Consider the following 10,541-nt stretch of genomic DNA (forward strand, 5'->3'; position numbering starts at 1 on the left):
ATTTATCATCAAGAAATATCTTGTCTTCTACGTTTTTAGTCTGTTTTATGAGTGAACCTATAAATTGTCTTAGAAGCGCAAAAAAAAAAAATATAAAGAAATAAAAGAAAAAAAGACTCTATATTGAACTAACCTCGCAATGTTTTGCAGTTAAATGCATTCAAGACGGAAATCCTGAAATACACATGAAACATGAAATCTAAACAAATGTCAACGGTATCTGTCCGGAGAAACTGCTGAGAAAATTGTCCGGTCTCAAGTGGCATTTGAACACTTTAGGTTTTAATTTTGCAATCGGTAAAAAAACATTTTAAAATATCGGGAAGTTTATGGTAAAAATGTGTAGTATGTAATATAAAATTATTCTATAAATTGATTTTTTCTTTTTCAATTAGCGTGGACGCACCCTCATGATTCGTCCCTAATGACCTGAGATAATTCCGAATAGCATGAATTTTTCAACTGTTTGGTGAATTCCATTTTGATCAAATGACCTAAAAGATTTTTAAAAAAACAAACAGATTTGTCCGCCCCAATTTCCTTCATTTTTCTCTTAGTAAGTTTAGTTGGAATTTTTTCATTTTCTCGGTGATCACTGGAGCATCCAATAAGACATCCAACCAAACAGCAAATTATCCATAAATATCTGGAATTTTCCTGGTGCTAACGCAATATCATATGGTATCCTTATATAGCGATTGTACCCTAAGTGAGTGGCTATGGTAAGGTATTTTCGAAAATGTTCATTCGCCACTATCTGGAGATTGGCATCCTATCGATCTATGCAGAAAACTGTGTCTGAATCTCCAACAAGTTTTGATGCTAATTCATAAAACGGTAGAATGATCAGGCAAGATGTTAGGATATTTAGTCACTTTGAAATCTTTGCAAATCCGAACTGAAGCTTTCCTCTTGTTAACCATTATTTCGCTTGTTTACCAATTTGTGTTTTACCAGGGTCAACTTTTACCTGCCTAAGGATGGAATTGTGCCACCGCAGTTTTGAATATTTTGGGTTAGTCATGAAAAAAGTTTTTGAAATTACTCAATGAGTTTTTTATCCTGGGGTTGGTACCCTTCACTTTATTTTTCCTCCTTCGTTATTGTTACTCCTGGTATGTTCATTTCAAATGCTGTAACCTTTAATAGGCGAATCAATAGGGGAACCCTTTGTTACCATAACTACTGGTACAAATGTAAGTATCTCGATGTTTAACATTAATCATTCCTATAATTCTAAGGGGTTTCCCAGCACATCCAGTCAGCCTTCCCGTATCATGATAATCCTTACCCAACATTGTCTCCTCAATTTCAAACTACACAGAGTTAATAATTGAGTTTTATTTCGTTCATATGATTCTAGAATTTATTCTTTCAGTAGTAACAGAAAATAATAAAATGATCCAATTGTTGATAGGGATATCAATAACAGATTCTCGGAGGTGTTACTAATTGGATTGGAGAACTCCACGAATTCCCTTTCTTCACATTCTTGTTAGAGTACATTGGACTCAAAAAAGTCCTACATTGGTTGTCAGTTTAGAAACGTTCATAGATAAAGAAACTTTAATCGTTCTTCTGGGAATTATCAATGGTAACTTGGAAAATAGAAATCTTTTATTCTAAATTTGAAAGAGGACGGAGAAGACTGCTTCGGGGTAAAGAAATTAGTGAACATCTTCTTATAACAGGTTCTAAATAAATCAGACCTAATCTCCTGAAGAAGAAAATTCATTACTGAGACCTTTTAGTTAGTTAGAGGTCCATAAATTACCACCGGAACTAAATAGAGCATGAACAGAACGAATCTTCGTTAAGTTTTGAAAATTTCGGTTGAAAGGATGGCAGGTAACCCTCTAGTGTTTGGGAATGAGAAAAAACAAATTGCTATTTTCTTATTCCCTAAATACCGATTAAAATGTTGCAAAGTACACTTCCAGTATTGTATATAATTTTCATTATCGTGCCGATTTATGACATTGATGTACGATTAAAAAGTTTAAAGGAGCCTAAAAGCTATCATGTGGAGTTGGTACCAATAGAAAATAATTGTATTCAAATTTTAATTCCTTTAATGGTTAATATGGTGTCGGTAGCTAGTTTCTTTCACAGTCGATAGTTTTTTGTTTTGTCTTTTCATGCCAATAATTGGTTAAACCCCTTGGCTTTTCTGTGCAAAAAATAGAAACTTTTATAATATTTTGGCCAAAATTATAAGCAAAATCAGACCTGTACAAAAATTTTAAACCATAAAGTTATGTTAGTGTAAAAAGTTATAGGAAAAGCCTTAAAAAATTTCTCTCAAGTGTCAATAATTGGTGCCTTCACTCCATATGATTCTAACAAACAATATAAAATTTAAATACATTAAATTTCAAAACATGACTTTATGAGATGGTTAATAATCCAAAAAGATAAGAGATACACTGTCCAGTTCTGTTTTTTACCTTCTCTTTTGGACAAAAGAATTTGTGACAACATACACAACCACCATCCAGTTTTTTTTTTTTAACATTGATATAATTAATTTACTGGTATAAAATTACCGTGAAATAACTTTTGGACAGTTTCTTTGACCCCCAAAACCGCTTGATCTGATAAACTAACTTAATGTCCATCTTTCATCATTTTTTCATTTGGAAAAGAACGTGAAAAGATATCGATTAATTACAAATTCAAAAGTATTATATAATACAGGTAGTAGGTACTAGATAATATAGTCAAGACTAATAGACTGAGTGGGAACTTAGTCTGAGCTGAAGGTCCTGGAAAATCATCGTAATAAATAGGAGTTTACTTGTATTACATGAAGCAGTTGTATGTGAAAGATGGCTAATTTTAAATCAAAGTTTTCTATTTAACAGACATTTGGATCAGTACAGAATTTTCAAAATAAAATAAAATAAAAACAAGATATTTTCAGAGTTTTTATTTTGAACCCCAAGGACCGATTTTATGATAAAAGATTTTTCTTTGTACCCAATAATTTTCGAGATACAATTCTTCAAAGTTGCGACAAGTTTATAAAATTTCAGAGGTTTGTATGGATTATGAGAATTAAGAACCTATTTTCTTGCTAATGATCTGGACTTTGATGGACGCAATTTTCAAGCATGAAGAGTGCCTATCTGAATTTTCAAAGAATATCTCCTAAAGTTGGATTACTGGTAAATGAGAATAAATAAAAAGTATATCCTGAAATCATATAAGAGGAGAGTACCAAGAACGAAAAGTAAAAATTGGAGACTTCGATTTTGACGTATAGCGGAATTTACTTACCTAGAGACATAATTTAACGATGCCCATATAATGCAATCGAAGATTCAGCGTTGGACAAAGACAGCCAAATGAAACTGGCTCCAGAAGCTTCTAAGAAGCAAGTCTCTCCTTAGGACTACCAATATACGAATATATAAGACCCATATCTGGCATGTTCTCACATATTCGTTAGAGTGCTGAACGCTTGCTAAAGCTTTAAAATCATCTCTAGCGAAATTCAGAAGAAATATTTTGAGAAAGATAATGGGGCTGGTGAGTAACAAAGTGGATGGTGGTTGCGGAAAAACTATGAGGTCGTCATGTTGCACAACTGAATTCGAACTGGCAGCACTCCAGTCATGAGCGAGGCAAATTTGGCGCTTTAACTCCCTTGGCTACAGACGGACCTAAAACGGAATGGTTACTTACGATTCTGTAAACGGAAATTTACCTCCTCTTGTTGCTCCCGTTTGATCATACATCATTTATTAAATTCTATTATTCATTACTATTCCAGAATTAAATAAATAAAAATAATGATTTTCACTCACGAGCGACAAAAATGAGTAAAAAAAAATATAAAAGACATAATATTCCTCGGCTGATTATTTATGTAAGTAGTATGCTGTATCCTATCAATAATTCCTTTTTCTGTGGGTTATCTATCAAGTTCGTTGATGAACAAAGGGTTTTGAGTCAGTAAACAAGAAAAAAAAAGTGCAACTGATGATGATATCGTGAAATATCCCTCTCAACCACCTGGGTTTCCTTCAATCTATTGAAGACTCCGGGTTTCCAATTGATAGAGATGTGCTCCAGTAGTCTTAAATTACTTTCTGTAATCTAACTCGAACTTGAACTCAAGTATTTCGGGACTCCATTCTTTTATTTTCTGGACCACTTTGCTCTCTTAAAATAACGAAACATTCTCATGAAATCTGATATTGGGTTTTTAGCTTATAAGCATCTATATTTATTTGACACTATTAAATATTCACCTAACAAACTTATTATAAGGAAGTATGTTTATATTTATATTGGGATTATTTTCTCTATCGAGGTTGTCCTTCAGACCCTCCAAAAGCCAGTAGGACTGTCACGAATTGACTCCATCCTACGGTACAATCTACGGAATACGTCAAACATAAAATTAAAAAACCTGTTTTGTTTTTGTAAGAAAAACAGCAGAGTGCACGTACATATGAAATGGTGAGAGGATTTAGTTTATTGGGTTTGTATTTTTATCATTGAACAATGGACAATATCTATCATAGGTGGAAAAAATAGTTCTTTCTCTATCACTCCTTCTACATATATATATTTATATTTACATATGTATGTATATGTTTATGTGTATAAATAAAGACTCACGTTTTTTAATTTCTCTATATTCTATGTTTAGGAATTGACAGTCGAACTGGTGAAAGTGCTGAATCAATTAAGGAGAACAAAAAATCTGAGAAACCCGTATCACAAACAGAAACAAATTATGTTACGCATCCGGAGCAAGAACAGGTTTAACAATAAAATTGCATTCAATGACCTTTGTCTCCTTAGTATAAATATATTATTTTCATTAATATTCCAATTGATTTTTTTAAAATTAACATTTCAACAATGTTATCTTTTAATAAAATTCTATGGGATACTGGACTAGTATAGTAAAGTAGTAGTATAGAAGAGTACAAAAAGTTGTTTGTTATAGAAGTATTTGTTTATTTATTAGTTATAAAACTAAAAAATTTTCCAGTGGAGGGGGAGCCAAGAAAACTTTTGCCGTCACTCCTTTTATTCCCCTCCCCAAAATAAATACCTAGAGTTTTATTACACTATTTTAGGTAAAATATTAAGAAATGAATACCATCATCTCATAATACTAACGCAATTTATGGATTGAATGAAACTCAGAACAATTTTAAATTGGAAATAAATAATTTTTTCTTAACCTAAAAATAAAATTTTACTCGAAAATTGCCAGCCTCTAAATTCTACTGCCTACGGAGTACCCTCTTTACTCCTCCTCCCCCCCCCCCCTATAAAATTTCATGTTTCTGATATCATTGACCGAAACGATTTTAGCTTGTTTGGTTTTAGAAGTTTAAATTTACAACATTAAATGAAACTATCTAAGTTTTTTTTTTTAAATAGTACGTTTAGCGCGTGCTTGTGTCAAAGGTAATTTACGAGTGTTTTTTTTATCTTATTATTTTTTTTCTACAGAGCTAGGGGTAATGTCTCTGTAGCTCTACTGAGATACCATTGACTATTATAAAGAAATCGTCTAAGTTATACCTAAAGGGTATTTGATGATTTCATTTCATCAGTTAATCAATAAAATAAAAACAACATTAAACAAGAATCAATATGTGGTTTATAAATTAATGTGTGGGATAGTTGTGAATTTTAATCCAACCAGCCTAAGTCCTAGTGAAATCAACACTGAGTACACCTTGTTTACATTGATAAGCTTTTGATTGTAAGCCAGTCGGATGGTAGAATTCTTTGTTGTAGGTTGTTGTTGGTTTGTTAAGTAATGAAACGAAAAACTTTTAACCATTGCCTTTTAAACTTTATTTATTAAAATGCATTTAATACATAGTTTGGTGCTATTAAATTTAATATATTTTATAAATGATTAAGAAAACATCAAAATGTAGGTTTCAATAGTATCTGATTAATTTCAGTATCTATGTACTGACTCTAAATGACAGAACCAAATGATTTGGTAATTATCCTATTTTAATTTGGCTTAGATAATATTTGCTTTTAAAGTTTTACCTAAGTCATGTTCAGTTCACCAAATGTATACTATTAATCAATTATCTCTGTATTAATTTAATCAAGAACAAAGAAAAAACATTCCATAAAAATAATAATATATTATTTTAAATTTATTGTTAGGATTTTTATTATAAAATTACCATGTTTAAAACTTTAACTTTAAAAGTATATGAATTAAATTTTCAGTCTATGTATTAATGTGTTAGTTATCTTGTAAACCATCTTTACTCACAGTTTATATTGCATATATTCATCATTAATGGATCCCGGAAATTTTTTTTTTTTTAAGTTGGAGGTTTTGGTAGCTTGCCTTGTATTTTTTAAACCTATCTCTTCATTGCAGTAATTCATTCTTCTATAATGTGCTTATTTAAAATTTTAATAAATGTATAAGTTTCATTTAATTTTATTGGCTAAATTTGAACTGTGATTTAGCCATAAAAATCTTCTCTTTATTTAGCATCTGCCTCTTGTTTGTTGTTTCATTCTCATGAATATGATTTCATTCTAATGAGCTATAATAACTGATAGCAGAATAAATAATCTAGTTTATCCATAAATTGCCTATTGAAATCTTTTTTTTTTTTATTGATTAGAAACCCTACTTGAAAAAAGTCATCCCAAGAAAGAGATATTAGTACTTCAAAACAATTATCATTTTAGTTACTAAAAAAATTATTTTGTATTCATTGACAAATAGGCGTAAACATGTATATATTAAAAAATTATTTAGAAAGTCTATCATTCTGATGACAACAGTAGACATTTTTACCTGTGATTATTTACTAAATAAAAATAAAGTTAAGGGAGGTTTTTACTACTAAGGATATATACTAAAGGCTTCTGACAGCATTTTTTAGTAAATAAAATATGTTATCATTTAGTGAATAAATCATATAAACTGCCTAATATTCCTTGTAAATATACCATATATTCAGCTAGGATACATCCAAGTTAAAATATATGACTGTAGCTGACTTAGAAAGGCCAAAATATACTGGATATGCATGTGGTTGAATGACAGAATTTTCAACGATTTAGCCAAACATAGTTTTAGAAAATTTAAATAAGGTTAGTTAGGACTATTGCCTTGACAGATATATATTGCACTTTCAGATAGTGAACAATAGTTTTTTTAGGCCATGGTATCATTTCTATATAGTCAAATCATTATTTAATTCACTTTTACTGTTCTTATCATAATTGAAGTAGTTATTGTTTTGAAAATACAATACTTCAACATTTTGAATTCAAACATTATATATAATTATTTTTCTTATTGTCTATCTATCTACCAGCTATTCTTGTTAAGAAGAAACTTTGAATATTTCTAAGAATCAACTTTTAAAAAATACTGCTTGATCCATTACTCTTGCTGAAATTATAAAAAATGTTGAAAAGAAATAGATTTCAGCTCTTGGATTTGTGATAGAAAAATAAAATCTGTTTTTAGTTAATGTTCTGTATCAATTAAATTGTTATTTGTGTTTAATAGCTCTTTTTGTTTGAAACATGAAATTTATCCTATCTTTTCCTAAGTAATATAACCATCAATGGATCTTTACTTTCCACGAAACTGGTGAAAGATATTTGAATGAGTTTTTATAAGTATTCAAACCAATCATTTATTACAGTTCTATCGCATCATCCATAATACAACTATCTGGATTCTTGATTTCTGGGTTACCATTCCTCATGAAAAAATTTATTGCCATCTGTCTGTTCACAGAAAGCCATTTCCTATCCTCTATTATTGTTTTATCATTATGACTGCTTCTGTTTTAATTTATTTTATTTTATTTATTTTAGGGCCATGGTTGGAATTTGAAGGTTTCAGCTGGTGAGCTGTTGGGCAGGACGCACGAAGAATTAGTGCTACTATTGATTCAATTGCGTCGGCAAAGAGCTACTGTTTGTCAATCTATGGAGAAGTGCCATAGAGAAATTGAAGCACAGGTATATGATGGTAATTTATATATAACAAACCACCCAGTTTAAGTGTGATAGCAATGTTAATTATAGACTCAGCACAAAAAAAACTGAGCAGTTAAAATCCCTGATGTTAAAGCCTGATTACGAGTAAGGGTAGGATATAGATTTAAGTATATATTTTGTACTAACAAAGAGATCAGCATTTAACAGAGATCTTTTTATGACTAAAAAGATTTTATCTAAAAATTATTCAACTTATATGTCCTGCTCACGTGTTCCATCATGCTTCTGAACATGCCATCTGAATGAGGGAGATTTGTTGATTTTATCTGTTAAGGACCTTTTTAAAAAACCCTAGTGCTTCTATTAAAAAACATATAACTTATTAATGAAGCTATTTTCAAAATGGTAGAGGATTGAGGAAAAATAAAAACAGAATCCAAATGAAACTACTTTATGTCCTATAAACAAACCCAGGTTTTTTAAAGACACACTGCTGATCGCCAAAATCATTAGTAAGAAGGTGATGACAGCGAAAACATCATTTGAGTGGAACTTTTTTGATAATCAGTACTAAGGTTCAATATGACATAATTTTTTACATTTGAAAATTTAAAAATGCAGGAGTTTTCTACTGTTTTTCCTGACAATGAGCAGATCGGTTTATGAACTGTATATATAAAGGTATTAAAGAATTCTATAGAATATATATATATACTCATCATTATACCTTCAATTTATATTAATAGTGAATATGCTGATATGGTGTTTGTGTACGGTTTTTGCAATGGTAATGCTAATGCTGCCCGTCATGAATTTCCTAACAGAAGATTACCAAACAAGTCTATCTTTAGCTCCACGTTTCAATGTCTTAGAGAAACTGGTACATTTGCTATAATAACATGTACTGATGAAGAAAGGAGTGCAACCATATTACAATATTTTGATGATACTCCATCTGGCAGTGTAAGAGGTTCTGGAGCAGAATTAAATATTATGTCAACTACTGTATGGAGAACTCTCATTGCAGATGGCCTTCATCCATATCATTATCAATGGGTACAAAATTTATTACCACAAGATTTTTGGCAAAGAAGACATTTTTCAGATTGGTACTTAAATCAAGTTGAACATAATCCACAATTTTCAAGAAACATTCTCTGGGCAGATGATGCTACCTTCACAAAAAGAGGTATCTTTAATCAGAAAAATAATCACCTCTGTTCGCAGGAAAATTCCCATGCAATTCGTGAGCATTAGTTTCAGCACCAGTTTCAGTGCAATGTGTGGTTGGGGATAATAGACATTATCTTAATAGGTTCCATTTCTTGCCACCTTGACTCAGTGTGGGCACATTTCTGGAATTTCTTAATAATAATTACTATGATTTAGTTGCACATATTCCACTACAACTGAAAAGAAGAGACATGTGGCTTCAATTAGATGGTTGTCCTGCACATTAAAAAAGACATCTACGATGGCTAAATGTTAATTATCCCAATCAATGGATTGTCCGTGCATGACCAGTGGCTTAGCCTACACGCTCTCCAGACCGTCAGGTGCCGTTTTTCAATTTCAGGCTCTTTAAGCTCTTTTAAATATTGCTCGATTTAACTTATCTTAAAGTTTCCTCTTCCCGTTTTACGCTAATATTTCAAAAGTGATACAGGACCGTTGCTCCCTAGGGGTCTTAGCGGGGTGGGTCTGGTGGGGAAGGATTGCCTTTTTTTTGTTATGATATCTTGTGAGATTGTGACATGTTGTACTTCAACCAACCTACTCGCTATAATTGTCTGTTTAAAAAGTCAGATAAGTAAGGCTACCATGGAGGGCGGGAGTGGAGGGTTTCATGCCATTTTTCAATTTCAGGCGCTTGTTAAATATTGCTCGATTTAACTATCTTAAAATTTCCTCTTCCCGTTTTAAGCTAATATTTCAAAAGTGATACGGGACCGTCGCTCCCCAGGGGTCTGGCGGGGAAGGATTGCCTTTTATTTGTTATGATATCTTGCGAGATTGTGACATGTACTTCAACCAACCTACTCGCTATAATTGTCTGTTTAAAAAGTCAGATAAGTAAGGCTACCATGGAGGGCGGGAGTGGAGGGTTTCATACCATTTTTCAATTTTAGGCGGTTGTTAAATATTACTCGATTGATTCTCTTAAAGTTTCTTCTTCCTGTTTTAAGCTAATATTTTAAAAGTAATATAGGACCGACGCTCTCCAGAGGTCTTAGCGGGGTGGGTCCAGCGGGGAAGGATTGTCTTACATTAGTTATGCGAGGTTACTAACTCCAAGGAAAAATTTTTTCTGCTACACTGTAGCCATGAATCAACTTAACTCAAATCAACAAGCAGAAGGATAATTGAGTCTTGTGAAACAATAACACTTATCCAGTGCCATTCTGCCACTGCTGCTGTTGAAGAAAGATGTCGAGCCTGTCTTAATGCTCAAGGAAATCACTTTGAACAACATTTAATGTTTACATTTAATTAATAAAGTAGTTGGAACAAATAAATAAGTTTTATTTATTTCATATAACCTAAATAATTCATAACAATGAAAATCT

General features: G+C 31.6%; 1 protein-coding gene across 3 annotated transcripts in view; it reads left to right on the plus strand.

Annotated features, from left to right (window-relative positions):
- kmr (kramer) overlaps nt 1-10,541 on the plus strand; it is a gene marked incomplete at its 5' end in the record, with an annotated part of 47,509 nt that overhangs the window by 17,238 nt on the left and 19,730 nt on the right. For all 3 annotated transcript variants that reach the window (XM_067048474.1, XM_067048475.1, XM_067048476.1), the window contains 2 exon segments: nt 4,661-4,773; nt 7,849-7,995. In XM_067048474.1, the coding sequence (XP_066904575.1) occupies nt 4,661-4,773; nt 7,849-7,995 (260 nt within the window).

Source organism: Halyomorpha halys, unplaced genomic scaffold (genome assembly GCF_000696795.3).
Source record: "Halyomorpha halys isolate HHAL.00 unplaced genomic scaffold, Hhal_1.1 Scaffold1396.1, whole genome shotgun sequence".
Lineage (NCBI taxonomy): Eukaryota > Metazoa > Arthropoda > Insecta > Hemiptera > Pentatomidae > Halyomorpha > Halyomorpha halys.